Source organism: Gymnoscopelus microlampas (genome assembly GCF_963454915.1).
Source record: "Gymnoscopelus microlampas genome assembly, chromosome: 21".
In the NCBI taxonomy this organism is placed as follows: Eukaryota; Metazoa; Chordata; class Actinopteri; order Myctophiformes; family Myctophidae; genus Gymnoscopelus; species Gymnoscopelus microlampas.
Window position 1 is genome coordinate 21,556,850 of NC_139958.1, and position 19,319 is coordinate 21,576,168.

The 19,319-nt window shown below is 41.7% G+C and overlaps 1 protein-coding gene across 2 annotated transcripts in view; it reads left to right on the forward strand.

Moving 5' to 3' along the window:
- The window catches only part of uhrf2 (ubiquitin like with PHD and ring finger domains 2), a 36,797-nt gene extending 18,126 nt beyond the window's left edge, over positions 1 to 18,671 (forward strand). Inside the window, exons 3-16 of one of the 2 annotated variants that reach the window (XM_084046742.1) lie at positions 597 to 931; positions 7,089 to 7,307; positions 7,598 to 7,707; positions 9,274 to 9,460; positions 10,602 to 10,725; positions 11,737 to 11,844; positions 12,099 to 12,203; positions 13,100 to 13,206; positions 13,668 to 13,830; positions 14,191 to 14,328; positions 14,723 to 14,960; positions 15,161 to 15,312; positions 16,686 to 16,784; positions 17,350 to 18,671. In XM_084046742.1, coding sequence (XP_083902868.1) covers positions 597 to 931; positions 7,089 to 7,307; positions 7,598 to 7,707; positions 9,274 to 9,460; positions 10,602 to 10,725; positions 11,737 to 11,844; positions 12,099 to 12,203; positions 13,100 to 13,206; positions 13,668 to 13,830; positions 14,191 to 14,328; positions 14,723 to 14,960; positions 15,161 to 15,312; positions 16,686 to 16,784; positions 17,350 to 17,496 — 2,232 coding nt within the window. In that variant the 3' untranslated portion in view covers positions 17,497 to 18,671. The remainder of the gene's footprint in view (positions 1 to 596; positions 932 to 7,088; positions 7,308 to 7,597; positions 7,708 to 9,273; positions 9,461 to 10,601; positions 10,726 to 11,736; positions 11,845 to 12,098; positions 12,204 to 13,099; positions 13,207 to 13,667; positions 13,831 to 14,190; positions 14,329 to 14,722; positions 14,961 to 15,160; positions 15,313 to 16,685; positions 16,785 to 17,349) is intronic. The other variant, XM_084046743.1, reaches the window with a different exon arrangement.
- The last annotated feature ends 648 nt before the right edge of the window (positions 18,672 to 19,319 follow it).

Sequence of the window (19,319 nt, forward strand, 5' to 3'; positions counted from 1 at the left end):
GCTTGTGCTTGTGTATAAGTTATTGACAAATAAAGCCTTCTTGAAGTGAGGTGGCATTTATTTACTAAATGAATTCATCAGATTCATTTAGATACAGTAAATAAACATTTCAGAAACCTGAAAACAGATTTCTCATATTCCATTCCGGGGGAGTGGTTAGTTTTGCACAAAATGCAGTGTTCGATTGACATGAAATTTTTCATGCAGATTTTCACTAGGCCAAGGAAGAACTGCCACATAATTATGTTTTACAAATTGGCTTCATGGTGGCGCTATAACAGGTCGCAACACACTTTGAGAACCACTGCACAAAAACCTGCTTTGTCCACATGTTGTATCATGCCTTTGCCATAGCGGTCAAAAGCCATGGTAAATAAACATAATGTTATACAGACCGATGTCTGAACGCCCTAAAATACACATGCATTAATCTAAACATGCAATATATTTGTGCTTTTCACCACCACACACCTCTGGTGCAGTACCTTAAGCATGTTCAGACACATGCTATTTGTCACTTGTAAACCTGTAAATCTTCAAATCATTAGTAAATCTACTCGCCAGAGTATTATTGTTGTCTGTATGTGTCTCCTCAGGTCAATGAATTGGTGGACTGCAGGGACGTGAGCATTGGTGCCTGGTTCGAGGCCTGCATTGACAAGGTGACACGAGCCCCCAAGGGACCGACACCCCCCACCAAAGGCAAGGTTGGCCGGCCTCCCAAAAGGACTAATGGCAAGCTGGAGGCCGGTCCCGGACAGACTCAAACCCAGAGTCAAACCACAACAACCACGGACAATAATGGAAATAATGTGGTTTTAAACTCAGACTGTAGTGGAGCCTCCACCTCTCAAACAGACTCTGCAGCAACGGCCAAAAGCTTGACTGCCGCCAACGGAGAGGATGTTATTTACCATATTAAATATGAAGAGTAAGTGATGGGTCCTTATGCTAGTGAAGGTTGATAGTATAATTGCTTGCGAGCGAAGCTAGGATAAAGGGATATGTGAAGGTCAAAATCTGGTAGCATTTCCTTTGGAAACCTCTTTCGGTTATATTCATATTTTACATGAAATCACAGCATTCTTTAGTTTTGTTCTGCTCTGTTCTCACAATTTAAGGCTATAGTCACCCTAGGATGAATGAAATACTGTTTAGTATAGGAGGCAGCAATAACCTTCAAGATACAGTATGCTTCTGTATGCTTCAAAAAGGTTTGCAAGCATCGTGTGTGTGTGTGTGTGTGTGTGTGTGTGTGTGTGTGTGTGTGTGTGTGTGTGTGTGTGTGTGTGTGTGTGTGTGTGTGTGTGTGTGTGTGTGTGTGTGTGTGTGTGTCCGCTTAGCTGCTTGTCACACATGAATTGGTGTGTGTTTGTGTGCATGATCTGTAAGTGTGTCGTCGAAAGTTGTGGTAGAAATCTTGCTGCTGTCAGTAATGGTGGGTGGGCTTGTTGGAAACTGCAGCAGCTCTGGCTTTGGTCTTGCTGTTCAGGAGGAAGGAGAGGGGGTTGGTGTGGATGATGCTACAATTTGGACTCCTCTCTTTTGCTCCCCTTTTTTCTAGCGAAATCATTCAGAAGCAGCCGTTTCTATGGTAACCTAACCTGTGAGTTCTGGGAGCGTTACTTCTTTCCTTCTCTTTTTCTATCTCTTTAATTGCTGTGAACATACGTGTGTGTGTGTGTGTGTGTGTGTGTGTGTGTGTGTGTGTGTGTGTGTGTGTGTGTGTGTGTGTGTGTGTGTGTGTGTGTGTGTGTGTGTGTGTGTGTGTGTGTGTGTGTGTGTGTGTGTGTGTGTGTGTGTGTGTGTGTGTGTGTGTGTGTGTGTGTGTGTGTGTGTGTGTTGCTGTGGGATATGGTATGGCATAATGGGGATGGCTTATTGAGTAATATGAGTTTTTAATATGTTAACTTGCCTAAACAACGTTCCTCAACCTTCCAATTCACCGGTTCTGTGCTTTTTATTATTGTTTGTTTTCTGGCAGTACAACTGGAAATAAATCGGGCTTATGTCCTCTTGACAAGCCAAGGCCACTATACCAAAGCATTCTTATGGGAAGACCCTGCAGAAAAGTCTTAACCGACTGCAGTCAAATCGTAAAAAATATTTATGCCCCCGAGACAGTGTTTTAATCTTCTATTTTACCTTTTCCTAATTGCTTACTACGCCGCCGCCACCAACACCACCACCATTACAGGTTTTTTCCATTATTTACCAGACCAAACGGAGGCTGGATCTGATTGCCTGACACAGAGTCACACCCCACAGAACCCCCACCCACAAACACCCGTCTGCATAATCTGAAGCAGAAAACCCAACTCCACAACATGATTGAACCCCCCCCCCCTCCCCTCCCCTCCATTCAGCCTGTAGTGATGCTGCACAGCTTTTGAACAGAATGTAATGAGTATGAGCCTCATAACCATAGGTTTGGATGTTGCTAGGAGAATCTCCGTTCCACTGCTCTCTGGCACCAGGGTGTGTGTTCTGTGCCGCTACAAGCCTCTCAGATCTGGTTTTACAGTTAAGCTCTTGGCTCAGCTGAACACATATTTAGCATGCTCATACTGTGGGGAGAGTTAACAAATATAGACATAAAATTGGACTTACATCGCATGTTAATGCAGTGTGTAATTCGTGCAATTTAGTCACCATGTTTATCATTACACAGATGATGTGCAGATGGTATACGTCATGTTCGACATTATGCCATGTAACATTGTCATTTCAGCCTGCTGGTAGCTGTGGCTCCATATATTGGAACAAATTCTATTTAAGATGGCTGTAGCATACTTCCTTGTACAATTGTGTACTGTACCATTTTGCATACATATTGGTTAATATATGATAAAGGATGAGGGCTGGTGCAGCCCTGCCTTAGGCTGGATACCGAGGGCAATGACAAATGCTGAGCAATAATGTGTTTATTACATACAGTAGCCTTATTTTACCATGATTTATTATTATCACAAAGACTACGAGAAAAGCATTTGATCAATCAACAACACTTTTAATTTACAACTGCACCAGGGGTTGCAATTTGCAAACGCTACCCACATCATCCACCAGGGGATGCAAATCCTGCCCACATCTTTTGTTCGATGTCTCTTGATTGTGACCATGGCCTTTGACCTTTTTGACCAAATATAATCATCCCTTTGGGGCAGCCTAGAGAGTGTTCTAATCTGTTATTTAGAATGATTTTTAGACCACTGGGTCTCAACGTCTGGTCCATGGACCACCAGGGGCCCAAAGGGACCCTTGCGGGTCTGTAACTCTTGACAGTGTACAAATGGAACTACGGGACAATTTTTGTACACTCCCAGAGTTAAATTAACAGAGGATTTTACAGTGTAGATTGGGGTTCCAGTATAGTTTAGTTAAATGATTCTCAGCTGTTTTAATTTCAAGAACCCCCCCCGCATTTGATGCCTTTTATGGACCCTTTTGGTTCCATTAGAACACTCAGAGTTACAGACCGTAAGGGTCTCTTTGGATCCCTGGTGGTCCTGGACCTCACGTTGAGAACCAGTGGTTTAGACAGATGCTAGATTTGATGTTTACCTCTTATCCTAGTTATTTTGTAGCACTTAATTGATTTATCTGCACTCTTTATGTGACCATTTACCCCGTTGCCCAGGGTTCATGCCACATACTCTGATCTTGCACTTTGAAATTGGCTCTGTCTAAATAAATGAGCCTAAATTGCCAAATGCCTAAATTGTAACTCCATCAGTTGCATTTATCAGCATAATTCATCATTGTAATGAACGTGAACTTTGGAATCTTGCAAACGTGAACATTGGAATCTTGCAAATATATTTCTTTTAGAATGTTTTATCACCACCCCTGAACATCTGCATTCCCTTGTTTACATTATGAAAGATTTGCAGTCACTTTTTACCCCTTTTTCTCCCCAATTTAGTCATAATGCCTATTGATTCCTCCCCACACACATTTGTGTGTTGTCACTGCTGTTGTATCCTACTGACTCACCTGCCGGTGAGGAGCCCCCACCGGGAGGACGTAGAGTTTTCATCCTACTCCTCCCGCTCAACACTCCCTGCTGACAGGCTCCGCCCCAGCCTGTAGGAATACGTGCAGTGTCAAATATCACGTCTAACCTCCCCGCCCGGCTTCGCTCCCCGAACGCGTGTCAATTGTGTTCGTATAGACGCTGGACAAAGCCGGAACGCCACGGTGGATTTGAACCCGCAACTTTTGCGGTGGTGGGCAGGCTCTTTACCACTGCGCCACCCGAGCGCCCTTGCAGTTATTGGAAAATGTGTTTTACAGTTGCTCGCACAAGGGATTTGACTTAGTTTTTGATCTAGATTCACACAGTGCAACTAATCAGAGTAGAGAAACTCAATATAGAAATGAATTTATAGAAATCTTTGATCACCAGAAATAACAAAATTACATTTTCAACACATCATTGCAGCCAAGTATAGCACCATTTTGTCAAATGTATGTATGTGCCATAGCTTTATTCCTTGATCAATGAATAAATCCTTATATGTGGCAATTGCAATAAATCAAACGATCACTCTCATATTCACAGTACAGTCTACCACCCACAGTGAGGAGCTCACTGTACTGTAAAATCTGGAGTGTTAATTAGTATTGAACGAACACTCCAGATTTCGCTGTGTGCTGCACTTCCTAATCTCCTTTTTGTAAGATTAAGGCTGATTAAATGGATGCTTTTAAAAGCCTTGTAATTTACCATTAAGGACTCATTCACACATTAAGCAGGAGCTAAGACAGACTGCATACACATTGCTCCTCTGCAGTAGAGTAAATGGCCCTGGGAGTATATTCGGATGTACAGGCTCAGCAGCTTTCCAAACCGGTTACTCAAAAAGTACTAATGATTGTTGCAAAATTTAAGCATAGCAAGTACGATATCTTTTTTCAGTCACTTTGATATCTCCCCTCTTACTGAAAGCATGCCCTCCTGCCCCTATGAGTCTCAGCTAGTGGTCTGATTGCTTGCTAACTTAGTTTGCATTCAGCAGTATTCTTGTTTATGTTTTGCTATTCTAACTTTAGGAGATTCAAAAGGTATATAATCGAAAAGGCCTTAAAAAGGCCGTAATGGATTATAGTTGGTATCCGATGGCTGCATTTGATGGGTTATACATTTGCAACTAACAGCTACGATATACGGTAGGTCTATTAATGGGTCAAGAATGCAATGCCCAGAGCTTCAGTTTAACTTGTCAGTGACGGAAGTAATGTTTGTTTTTACTTTTTTTCTTCTTCTCAGATGCATGATTTTCTTGATTTTGAATTGAGATTAATTGCCATAACCATTATTGCATAGATTTTTTTTAATTTAGATGAATTGCCATAATCATTATTGCATTCTCATCTTACTTAATTATGTATATTCATTAGCTTACATGATGGTCAGTGTAGCAGTGGGTTCATGCATTATTTCAGCTCCACTGTAACTGGATTGCCTGTAGGCCAAATTGGTACAGTGTACAATAGTACAGTCAGTGTGGGAGAGAGCTTGTGTGGTCTTCGGCTAGGTTCCCTCAACTCCTTTGTGTGTCACCTCTATGTTTCCCTTCTGTTCGTGCTGGGTCCCATTGTGTTCCAAGATTGGTGCTCCTCTCCTATGGTGTGTTTGTGTGTGTTACTCCTTGTACCCCCATCCAGAGCCCCAGTAATCCCTTGGGCCTAAAAAAAAAAAGAAGAAATCTTTGCCCCATGCCCCAGTTACATTTTCATGTAATACACTGCTTGTCCCAATGGCCCTACTAACCAGATCAACAGGCCTGCTCACTTTTATTTTCATGTATTTAACAGGAGCACTACACATTAATTAATGATGCTATTCTTTGATGTAAATAAGCCAGATTTAACGGCACATTTTCCTCTGATGTTGACAGGGGCATGTTAACGGACACATTGAATTAAGCTACACTGTATTACAGGCTTTCACTAACAAAGGATAATGCATAATTGGGTAAAGTAAGATACATTTTCAATTGCAATTAACCACTTTCAAACTGGCATTCCTTTTTTGGGGCATGTCGTGAATTCGTCAATTTTTCAAAAATAGTCAAAAGCTCGCAACGGATCGCATCACATTGTGAGCTTGTAGATCTTCTATTTTCGCTAATTGCCATACAACAACAAAATATATAAGTTGGTTAATATTCTCATGAAGTTTAGAGTTCACACTTTGAGCCCAGTCACAACAGACCCTGGCAGGGTTGTGCTGGACCGGTACAGAATTTCAGAGGAAGCACTTGAGCCAGGCTCACTCTTGCCAAAAAAAAGGGGAGGGGGGAATCGAACACATGCACTGCTGTTCTCTTTCGTGCTTTGCTCTCGGCCCCTCCCACTGTGCAAGGGGGTTTCTGAGTTGCCTGCAAGGCTTTCTTTAATTAAACTTCCATCTAATGCATTGTTCTCACTGTAGGCATAAGCCTAGATATTGGCTAGCAAGGAAGTGGTCAATTAATATTTGAGTTACTTTTAGGGCCTGTATATTCTCTGTGAGGGAATTATTGACGATCAAGAAGACTGGGGCTTTCCAGTTTGCCTTGCTGCATTCACGTTAAGACATTAGACATTTACATATTACAGAGAGCGTCCGGGCAGTGCAGGGGTAAAGTGCCCACCACCGTGGGCTCTGTGGCTCGATTACTCCACGGCGCCTCGGCTTGGCCGGGTGGTGCAGCGAATGCAATTGGCCGTGTTTGCGGGTGGGAAGCCAGTAGGGTCGGGAGGGCGCTCTCTGTGTCTGCACTAGTCACTCCTACAGGTTGGTGGGAGTGCCTTTTCAGCAGGGAGTGGAACTACATCCACACTAAACCTGTTGCTGTTGCTTCTGATGATGATGATGATGAAGATTGCCTCTCACTTTCTCCCTTTCTATCTAGAACCATGGTTAGGATGTCATTATAGCAATTATCCCTTACTGTTGCTCAAACCTCCCAAGAACAACAGTAGATGCAAGTATATGAGAAAACCAGCAGATACGAGAATGCCTGTGATGATGACGGGTAATTGTATAAAGATTAGATTTAACCCCCTGCGCTCTGTCTCTGCCCCTACCCTTCCTGTAGCTATCCAGAGAATGGTGTGGTGCCGATGAGACCGGTGGATGTGCGGCCACGGGCCAGAACCATTCTGCGATGGGACCAGCTAAAGGTGGGCCTGTTGGTGATGGTGAACTACAACATGGAGATACCCGAGGAGAGGGGTTTCTGGTTTGAAGCCGAGGTTCAGTCTCTGAAACAGACTTCCCGGACTAACAAGGAGCTCCGTGTCAAAATCCTGCTAGGGTGAGGTGACGGCGGGTGGTGTGGAACATTAATCACTTCCTGAAGTCACTCAAATTAGAATATCTCTATGCCTTATTGTTTGTCTCCATTGTGTAGAGGGTGGTAATACACTGCAGATTCGTGTGTGTTAATAAAATGAATTGACGTGCATTCCACCTCTCTAATATTAACTTCCTTACATCTTCTCTACATGTGACTTCATCGCTGGTTTTATCTCCTTCTCCCTTCTTTCTCCCATTTCTTGGTTCACACACACACCCTCTATCATTCTCTTTGGCTCCCTTCTGCAGGGGTCCAGGGGATATTATAGGGGATTGTAAAATTCACTTTCTGGACGAAGTCTACCAGTTGGAGAAACCAGGAGCTCGTGCCCTTTCTGCTGCTGATGGACCGTTCAAACGTATGACACGCACAGAGCACAGACATATTGGCACATGTGCCACCATGCATGGCACAATAGTCACATTTCTGTTTTAGGGTCACCATTAAAGGTAGGGTAAGTGATATCTTTTGGTTAAAACTAAATGTTTTTTTGTTAAAAGAAGCATTATATTCTAATAGTAATCGTTGCTATAGAGCAGTGGTTCTCACATTTTTTGTCTGCCATTTTTGTTCATCAGGAGTGACTCCTGATAGTGTTCCCCCCCCCAATTTGTAAACAGCTGTGCCTCAACTTGCCCACAGTGAGTTTCTCACTTGCGGGTCGAAGTCGACAATACTTGTGGGATGTTAGGTGTGTGATATTTTTTATGGATCTTAGTATCTTACTAACAAGCAAGATGCATCCATCACACCGTTCCATCCTCTGTCCACAGTGTTGAGAAACACTGTTTCATGTATTGATTACATTTCTGCTGTTGTCATATGAAAGTATCTTAAACTTTAACAGAGCAAGTCAAGTTTATGTGGCAAAGGGAGACGTAAGCTCCCTGCGTGCTGCAGGGAGCACAGAGCCAGCATGAACGGTCTGTCTCAGTGTGGTCACACATAGACATGTTCACACACACGCACACGTACACATATTTTCAGATGGGTTTCCAATTTCAGCCAATCTAGAGAGAGTACCCATTTATCAGCTTCAATTTTATAGTGTTCCAATTTTTTGTTTGATAATTTCTTTGTCATCACTTACAATTTGACTTGTTTATCCTGTATCTCCTCTCTCCTGATTGGATAGAATTGGTATCCCAACCTGACTATGCATTTTCTGTTTATTTAAGAGCTGGAGAGATGGGGAAACTCCTTTACTGAACAAACACTCTATAGCATGAGTACTATCAGAATATAGAGCTATTTAACACTTATTTTAACAAAGAAAATATCACTTACCCTACCTTAATTTATTGAGGACAAAAATGATCATGCCATGTTATTAGTAATCTTTCTAAAATCAAGACTAGAGCGGTTTTATAGTCATCCATACTTAAATGTGTGTTGTTGTTTTTTTACAGAAGACCAGTGACAAACAAGCCACGAATAGCCCATAAAAAATTCTCATTTAATGACATTAAGAAAGAATCATTGTAAGCTCATAGGATTGTTCAGGATGAATACGGTCCAGGCAATGAGTACATTACTGCTTTACCCAGTCGCAGGCGTTATGCTTAATTTGGTTTTGTTAATGTTGTTGCATGTGTGCCAAAAATGGCAAATGTACAAGCTCAAACCTTATGCGCTGTGAGCCTGTTGGTGGAATATTTTTTCGACATGCAATTCCGGCGTGCAACTAAGTATAATTGCCCGGGCGTGTCATTTTTAACCTGTCTATTTTTCGTGTATTATGCCTTGTCTGCTCTATAATGCAGTAATTTAAATTTCTTTGTAAATGCCTGCATGTACAAATAATAGCAAGTCTTGCCGTTCCCTGCAGGCTATAGCCCATGACTTGAACTCTGAATACAATGCACTTTAAAATATTCACTTTTAAACAAAATGCTGGCGGTGCGTGCGTGTGTTCTCTCTCCAGGAAAGAGTGGCATAGAGTGTAAGCACTGCAAAGCAGACCCAGATGCGGAGTGCCGCTTCTGCTCGTGCTGTGTGTGTGGTGGCAAGCAGGACGCTCACATGCAGCTGTTGTGTGACGAGTGCAACATGGCCTTCCACATCTACTGTCTCAACCCCCCGCTAGCTACCATCCCCGATGACGAGGACTGGTGAGACAACACACACACACACACACAATGCAATGGACCCAGAGAACCACGTTATCCCTGGCTTCCCTATTCTGGGAATGTCATTCTCAAAAATAACCCAGGCCTATAATTGTTAACCACATGAACTCTAGCCTATTCCAAGGCGAACGCTCAGCGAAAATAGCAGATCTACAAGCTCACAACACATTGCAGCGTTTATATGTAATTTATACGTACAGTATCAAATTGCGCTCAAATAGCCTCGAATTGCCTTAGCTCGCTCAGATAGCCTAAGCCTATAATTCTTGCCCACATGAACCCTAGTGTCCCTATTCTACAAACTCACGCGTCGCTATGCATTACATTGTGAGCTTGTAGATGTGCTATTGTCACTGAAGATATTTGATGCAGAGGGGAAAAAGGAGTGGACTTAGTATAGAGTTATAGGGGACCCTGGTCAACTAAGCAACTAAGGGTTTATGTGGTTAATTTATGCACATCGTATTGTTTTTCTTGACTACACTGTTAAGCTTGGAGTTTATATAGCATTATTTAAACAGATGCTAGGTTCATTGTTTACCTGGTATCCTATAGTTTCAATGTACTTATACGTTTTATAGTATATTGTTTAGACGATACTTGATGCTAGGTTCTTCTTGGTTTTCCTGTGATCCTAGTTTCCTGAGGCACTACACTGTTTGTTTCTTTGCATCCTATGTACCGTATGTGATTACCTTGCTTATTGTAGCTCTGGATAAGAGCCTCTGCTAAATGCCTGAATTGAAAATAGAGGAACTACCAGCGCAACACGTTGTTGTGAAACCTTGTGAGCTTGTAGATCAGGTATTTTTGTTATACAAAAATACAATGATGTCAGGCTTAACTAAGTGACTTTCAATTAACATTGAGGATTGTGCTGTGTGCTCACACAAATACATGAACGTGACTTTATCGAGAGAAGAACACGTGCAGAAATGCATTTGTATACATATACACAAACACACACACACACACACACACACGCTCGTGCATCAAATCTGATGACAATGATTTATGAGTAGCCTTTTGTTTTTCGATCTTTAAAGCCCTTTGTTTGGCCTTTTCATCTGTGGCTTTGTCAGAACTAATGACAGCACAAACTGAGTTCCCTGTGTTCCTTCAGGTACTGTCCCACCTGTAAGAACGACACGAGTGAAGTGATAAAAGCAGGAGAGAAGCTCAAAGCTAGCAAGAAGAAAGCCAAAATGCCCTCTGCAACGACCGGGAGTCAAAGGGACTGGGGGAAGGTGAGTCGCAGTCATGAACAACCAAAAGTACCACTTGATAGAGACGAGACTAGGAATGAACCCCTCTCTATACCCCCTCCCCCCGTGGTAAACTGGACATGAATTGCCTCTGTACTTGATGCGTTCTTCAAAATTCTATCTTTCTGATATCTATGAGCAGAATGAGATCCTATGTCTGTGTATTTCTCCACAAAATGTTGACATCTCCAGACGCGTTTTTTCACGTGAATGGCATCATTGGGTGTACTGGACCAACCAAATGTCTTGTGCACACTGCCAGTAAGCCCAAGGAAGTAACTCCCCAATGGATTTTCTTTCCACTTTTTAGAACAAACTTTGCCCAAATATGGAGTTGACTGATGTCATATTCACTGACGTCATAGATGACTGACATAATCGACTGGCCACATGACGTCTGAAATCGACTTGGAAGCCACGCTGTTAATTAACCCAGTTTTTTCCCCCACACTATATCTTCTCTCATCAGAACAATTTAGGTTTTTCTCTAAGACTATTCCTTTCTAGCTGCCAAGCTGACAGCTTTGGTACCCCAAGCATTGTATATAGATTTTCCTAGACATTTTTTTTTGTCTTGCCTGTTTTCTTTCATAGTTTAAGTAAGTTCCCTTTTCTGACATTAGACTATACAGGTATACTATGATGCAAAATTGACAATGCCATTTCCTACAACCCTCAGTGGAACATTATTTACTTTCCTATTACTCTATAGTCTATATACTAATAGAAAATAGTCTAGCTCATTATATTGGGCCACATTAAAGTGTGTTATGAGTCAAAGCAATTATTTGAGGTTGCAATTTCATGAATTGCAATTGAACAAAGTGTAGGCCTACTAGTCTTTTAGTGCAGATTAGGTCAGGTCAGGAGGACTGAAGTTATGATGTATGTGACATGAAACTTACACTTTAAGAGATAATTCCACTCAAATGGGACTTTCTGTGCCTATAAGCTTTGTATGTTACAGTAGTTTGTTACTCTCTGCACTTGCAGGGTATGGCCTGCGTGGGTCGCACTAAGGAATGCACTATTGTTCCTTCCAATCACTATGGGCCCGTACCCGGCGTTCCTGTTGGAACCACCTGGAAATTCAGAGTACAGGTTAGCTTTTATTATGGTCTAAAGAGTGGCTTCTGATAACATTGCACATCATCTATTTAGGTTGCATTCCTTCTTCATATCACATTGTTATCAGTGAAATGATGTGACATCTTTGTGATTGTCGTTTTTCAAATATATTAACCAGCACATCATTTTCTAACCTTCCTTCTATATTATGTAAGCTATCTCCCCTTCTCTCCCCCTCGTCATCCTTCCACAAATCATTCTCATATCATCCATGTGCATCTTTGCAGGTCAGCGAGGCGGGGGTGCACAGACCACATGTAGGCGGTATCCACGGGCGCAGTAATGATGGCTCCTATTCTCTTGTGCTTGCCGGGGGATTTGAGGACGAAGTGGTGGGTTGTTGATGTTTTTATTAAACGATGCCTTCCACATGAATATTCTTCCTTTACCCCAGTAGTTATTCAAGTGTACTTGTAGTGGTACTTGAAAATGGGTGAATTCCATCTGGTTAAATTGTTTTGTTGTCCTTATAAATGCACCCACTCCCCACTCCTTTCTTTTCTTCTCTTCAATGTTGAAGTTCCTCGAGGAAGTAGTTTGACGGGAGTATTAAAGTCAGCAGTTTCCATGTATACTTACATTTCTATCTCATTTTAATTGGTGCAAACCAGATCACAGTAACTCATTAGAACTGCAATCCATTGCATATTATGCCCCTCCTCAGGAGCATGAATATACCCCTGAGGAGGGGAACCGCTATGACGGTATTTACAAGGTACAGACTAAACTAGACTCACAACTTGTCACAAGTCAGTCTCTGATCACTTAACTCAACTAGAGACTGAGTCCATGTCCGACTCGGGATTCGAACCCGGGTCTCCCACATGACACAACATTTCTACTGCTCTTCCAATAAGGCATCCCCACTTGGTCAGGGGAGATATTGCACTATGAGCTTCAGGCAGTACTAGTTGTCAACCAGTACATACATGTCCTACCCAACACCAAAGTCTGCATTTCTCAATGGAGGAGTAGGGAGACCAACGACTGCAGATGAGCTATTTATATAGTTAAACATTCACTACCACACAGATTGTTTAAATTATCATTTTATTTATTAAAATAAGTTCCGGATTGCAGCTTTAAGAGATTTCTGAATTGACAGGATGGTGGATGGATATCGCAGGGAAAGTGTATATACATCTTTCTCAGCTGGACATTTCCTTGTTGTTTTGAGTGTTTTGTTCTACAGTTACTGACCTGTGCAATGTGTGGGCATGCCCTGTAGGACAGGGGAGATGAGTTTACCTACACAGGAAGTGGGGGGCGCGACCTCTCGGGAAACAAGCGGATTGGCGAGCACTCGTTTGACCAGACCCTGACCCACATGAATAGGTACTACACTTAACTGTGGGGGTCAGTCACCATTGTACTAAAGCAAGATGTTAATGCAGCCCAACAGGATTGAACTGGACTCGGTGGACTTGGATGGGGTCAGATGGAATTTCTTGCTTAATTTGTTTGGGTTTGGGGGTCAAGCTTTGACTCAACATTGTTGAAAAAGAATATAATTTATTTACACAGTAAAATCCTCAGTGTTAATTTAACTCGTACACTGTCAGAATTACAAATGAATAAACCACTGTGTAGTTTACAGATCTTTTGAAAATGTACAGTTTCTTACTAAAAGGCTGAACCCCACAGGAATGGTTAACATTTGTAGATATTTATAGATAGTTTGGGGTTCTAATTGAGCCTTCTGCAAATCTTGGAAAAGCCCTGGAGAAGCTGTTGAGTGCAAAACTGAGTTAGACATACTACATCCTATGGCTTTTGCCCTCTGGTCATACCTGTAGGGCACTGGCATCGAACTGCGACGCACCTCTAAATGACAAAGACGGGGCAGAGTCCAGGAACTGGCGGGCTGGGAAGCCTGTGAGAGTTATACGCAGTTCCAAGGGCCGACGCATCAGCAAATATGCCCCTGAGGAGGGGAACCGTTATGACGGTATTTACAAGGTACAGACTACACTAGACTCAATAGTCAGTCTCTGAACACCTTGGAAACCTTGTACATGCATGTCCAAAACCATTCCTTTTTTATTACCGTTTTAAAATAAAATAGAAAAAAAAATAGTGAATAGTGAATAGTGAGCCCATCTACAAATGCCCAATGTGTTGCGTTGTGAGCTTGTAGATCTGCTATTTTCACTACTTTAGTGCGACACTCCTGAATGATGAATTAATTTTAGAAAAAAACAAAAAGTTTAAATATGGAAATACAAGGTTTCTGCCCGACAGCAACGATATATAAGTTACTGTTCTGATATTGATTTTTGATCCTATCAGATTTACAGTATTTGTTTGTATTTGGACTAGGTGGTGAAGTATTGGCCAGAGATTGGGAAATGCGGTTTCCTGGTGTGGAGGTACCTGTTAAGACGTGATGATCTGGAGCCTGCCCCGTGGACACCTGAGGGATTGGAAAGGATTAAGAAACTGGGACTAGCTGTACAGGTTAGATATTGGGCCCTGGGGGAACCCCACCATGGTTTTAGTGGTTTAAGGTCATATTGAGCAAAAAATGTATGTAGGTGAAAAATTAAAAGTAAGTAAAAAATTATTACATTTATTGCTTTTACCCTCAATCATATCATGGCACTGTACCTCCGTTCTAGAACCTGTCTAGTACAATCACTTCTCATTTTACATACATTTTATTTGTTTTATATGTTTTTTACATATGATCTGTGATGTAGTATGCGCGCAATTCGTGATAATCTGCGATCGGCTCTCAAGTTTGCGCTTGGACGTTTCTGACCACAAGGAAAGCTACAAAGTAGTATAAATAACCTTAAAACAGTTATACATCGGCACAGTACATATCGGCATGTTCCCTGTCTCTGTGCAGTATCCACCTGGCTACGTAGAGGCCATGGCTAACAAGACCAAGAAGGAGGCCAGTGTTAAGAGTGGCGGTTCCACACGTGGAAAGCGACGCACCGGGAGAAGCCGACCTCGGATAAACCTCAAAGTCAAGGAGGAAGAAGATGAAGAAGAGGAAGCTGAAGAGGAGCAGCCAATGGCCGCTGAAGAAGAGGAGGAGAAGCCACAGAGTAACGGAGGGCAGAAGACACCCAGGGACACTGGTGGGTGCATTCATTCCTAAAGTTCAAGTCCAGGAGTTATGCCTCATTTATACTCCATCGTACTATGGTGTCCCTCCCAGGATATTGCAGATCTACAAGTTCACAACACATCGTATCCCTACGCTGTACAACAGAATAAATCCGAATTTAGGGTCCTTCTTTTTCTAGGTGTTGTACACTTACAGTGTGTGTGTACTTAGCAGAGGGATTACCAGCAGAGGAGCCTTCCTCCAAACGGGTGAAGATAGAGGAGGCCTTCAAGCTGTCAGAGCAGCAGCAACAGTTAATCCAAGAGGACGGCGCCAACAGGAAACTCTGGGATGAGGCCATGGGACATTTGAAAGAGGGCCCGGTATGTATCCTAATTAACTACAACACTTGAATGAGATCTGTATTCTAATTCACTCCAATTCTGTAAAATGCATGCATGTGAATTAGGTATGAATCCTTATGAACTCCAACTCTGTGTGTGGGGAGGAATTAATTGGCTAAATTGGCTAAATGATAACCAAATTGTGGAGAAAAAAGGTTAAAGATAATTCCAAACTTTTACTTGTAACAGAGTATTTCTACATTGCATTATTGATACTACCGTACTTAAATAAAACATTTTAGTGCTTTTTCCATCACTGTAAATGAGGTATGTATCCGTATTCACTTCAAGTCTTTTAACATGTGAATGAGGTAACTCAAGGTTACTCCATCCCTCGATTCCTCTTAGAAGACATAAATATATCTTCATTTTCTTTTTCTTTTCTAAATAGTATACTGAACAGCAGTGTAATGGTTGGATTTTAATTAAAAAATCACACCCTGTGTGAAGTGAGTGGTGCCTTTGATGAGCCCCGTATTGACCCCCGTATTGATGTTGTCATCAATGTTTGTGGACAGACATACAAATACATACATACATAATACATACATACATACATACGGACACACGGACGCACAGACAAAGTCATGTATAGGAGTGGTTGCCTTCGGCACCACTCAAAAAGCAAAGTTCAGCCAAAATAGTCAAGTGTTTCATTTTTTACTGTGTGGTAGAGGTGCTGTTTTTTTGCAGGCCCTCCCAGAATTCCCAGCCAACATCGGTTCCTACAGCAGATTTCCAATGACGTTTTTGCATTGGGTTTGGGATAAATTAAGATAATTAGCTCTGTAACGAACAAAGCCTCACGATCTTGACACATTTTTCTACAAGATAAATCATCTGGTCCTATCTTGTGCAGCTTGTTGTGCATCTTTACAAGTTAGGTTTTCCTTCAAACTTGTCTAATTCGGTTAGATGTGTTGGCGAGCATGTAACTTGCTCCAATCCTATTGTCAAATTGGTATTTTGTCCCATTAAGACCACAGCATGAAGGTGCACAGCACATTTTATGGCAGTCTAGCCAGTAGTTTTGGTTGTTTAGTACAAGTTTTGGATGGATTGTCGCTAGTGGGGCTTAAACTAGGGATACATTATATTACGAGGTTTGAGCTTGGAATTAATGCTAATAATCGAATTGTGGAAAAATATGAATCCTCCTTGGAAGTACATTTTTAAGTTCCAATGTCTGCTTTAGTCTAATCTGTCCCCAAACAATCTGACAACTTGACTACTTTTGTTTGTTTGACAGAATGTTTTACCGTCACCTACAGACCTATGCTAATTGAAACACAGTATACAACATCTGTTTTCTGTGGTTATTGACTTCATTCCATGACTTTGTGAATATTTAGAACTTCCTGCGCAAGGTGGAGCAGAGCTTTATGTGCGTGTGCTGCCAGGAGCTGGCATTCCAGCCCATCACTACCACCTGTTCACACAGTGTTTGTAAGGTAGGTATTTAATGTTTAGTAAAGGGTATATAGATAACATTCTGATTCTGAAAAATAAAATGACACACCCACAGAGCTTAAAAAAAGGTGTGTAATATAAGTATTGCTTTTCTCAAACAAATGAATTATTATTGTGGAATAACTTTGCCAACTTTGCTGGGATGTCAAAACTCAAGAAATTTGGTTTGTTTACCTCTGTAAGCCACAACTTAAAGGCAGCCATCATTTGTTTTCATTGGATACTGTACTTTTTACCCTAAAATACATTCTTGTTAGGCAACCATCGCCTTACAATGTTGCAGTCCACATGACTGCTGCCTTTGCTGCCTTATAGAGGCAACAGGGAAATGGTGAACCTTATGATACAAAGGTGTTGTAAAAGTGGGACATCTAGTGGCGGCGTGTTGTCTATTGCTCCTTTAATGTTGGTCTCTAATGAAGTGAAGAACTGAAATATCTATAGTTTTCCCCGCTACATTAACACGACTATCAGTATATCCGAACATATGAAATGCTAATAAATGCCAGTTTTTCTTCTCTCTGTATTCCTCTTGCTGCCCTCTAGACCTGTCTCCAGAGATCCTTCCGTGCGGAGGTGTATACCTGCCCTGCCTGTCGTCATGACCTGGGCAAGGACTACGTCATGACTCTCAACAAGACGCTTCAGATGCTACTCGACCAGTTTTTCCCTGGCTACAGCAAGGGCCGATGAGGTCACAAATGCATTAATTACAACGCGTAACATTCTCACAAATGTGCATCCATTTTGTGCACCCACTTAAACACGGTGAAATACCCCAGAGCTTCACATAAAGGCGCATTACATACGCTCAGACTTGCCTACAGACAAATGTAACATTGCATATACAGTCATCTACATGTACAATCATCTCACACACACACACACACACACACACACACACACACACACACACACACACACACACACACACACACACACACACACACACACACACACACACACACACACACACACACACACACACACACACCAACACCCTCAGCAGGGACTGACCCCACCTGTTGAACGTACTGTCTCCATCGACATCACCAGCTTGAATTTCAATCTCCAAGGAACTTCTTACCCCAAAACCTGTCCCTCAACACGCTATGTACCTCACCTCATCGCAAACACCTTTTAATCTTTCTTTTTCCTCTCTCTGCTCTTTGTGTCCCATCTCTATATTTAAAACAACTTAAGCCTGATTTATACTTAGTCGTACGATGGTGTCGCGTGCCGAAAATAGCCGATCTACAAGCTTGCATCACGTCGCACTGTGACACATTGTGAGCTTGTAGATCGGCTATTTTCATCTTCAGCACATGGGCTTAGGCTATTTTTGAGAACTTTTGCCTATAATGGCCCAAAATAGAGACGCCAGGGTTAATATGGTTAATCTACCCACTGCCATGTTGTCTACTGTTTTCATGTACTGATGTGGAGGCTTCACACTGAATGAGTTACCCCTGTAGGTATTATGAATGATAAAACAACCAATTACATTCCTGCCAATCTAAACATTTTGCATACCATGTATGCATTTTAGATCAAAATATGCTGGTATGATCATCCAAAAGAAACAAAACATGTTTTTGAATATGCTATGGGTTGGGCAATGGCATAACTATATTTCCTTGACAGAAATGTCTTTATATAGTTAGCAATATGACAAATGACAACACAAACAGCGAGTCATGTGGCACAGTGCTACACATATAGGAGTGTAGCCAGGATTTTAGAACTTCTCATGAGTCATATTATGGCTATCATGCCATCCAAATAAATTATCCATAATCTAAAAGTAACATGGCAGTCATAAATGTGTGCTGAAAGTATAAATAACGTATTACGTAATGAATTAAAAAGACTATTTTACATTTTTAAATTTACTACATGCATTTGAAATTCTTAACTTTATATTTCACAATGACTGAAATATGTTGGCTACATTCCACCAAGACTGTAGCTATGTTTGAGGACACTTTGAGATGAAGACCTTAGTCATTTTCTCTGGAAGATGACATTACATTGCTACAAACGCAAGCTCTGCAGTACAGCTCATCCAGCTGTGATTTGTTTGGGAGCCCCGAGTTGATGAATTAAAGTCAGAAGGCCACTACAGAATTGAACACCAAATGGGCCTAATTTCACCAGAAATGAAGTTGTACTTTTACTCCAAAGTGCAGTACATGACAGCATTTTATACTTTCATAAAAGATAATATATTACTATACTTGTGTGTGTAACTGACTCATGAGCTCAGTATATCTGAAGTCCTGGCCATATCCCTGACATACAAACACCACAGTGTCACATGCCACTATTTTGGTTGCCCAAATTAGAAGGTTGGTACATTTGCTCACTAATGAGCTAAATGAATGTCCCTCGCAAATGTAAATTAAAGCAACAACAAAGAGAGAGACCTGTCTGGCCACAATCCTTAACTCAAAGGAAGGTCAAACATTTTGACGAAGGTCAAAATGGGACTGAGGGTATCTGAACAAAAAACATTT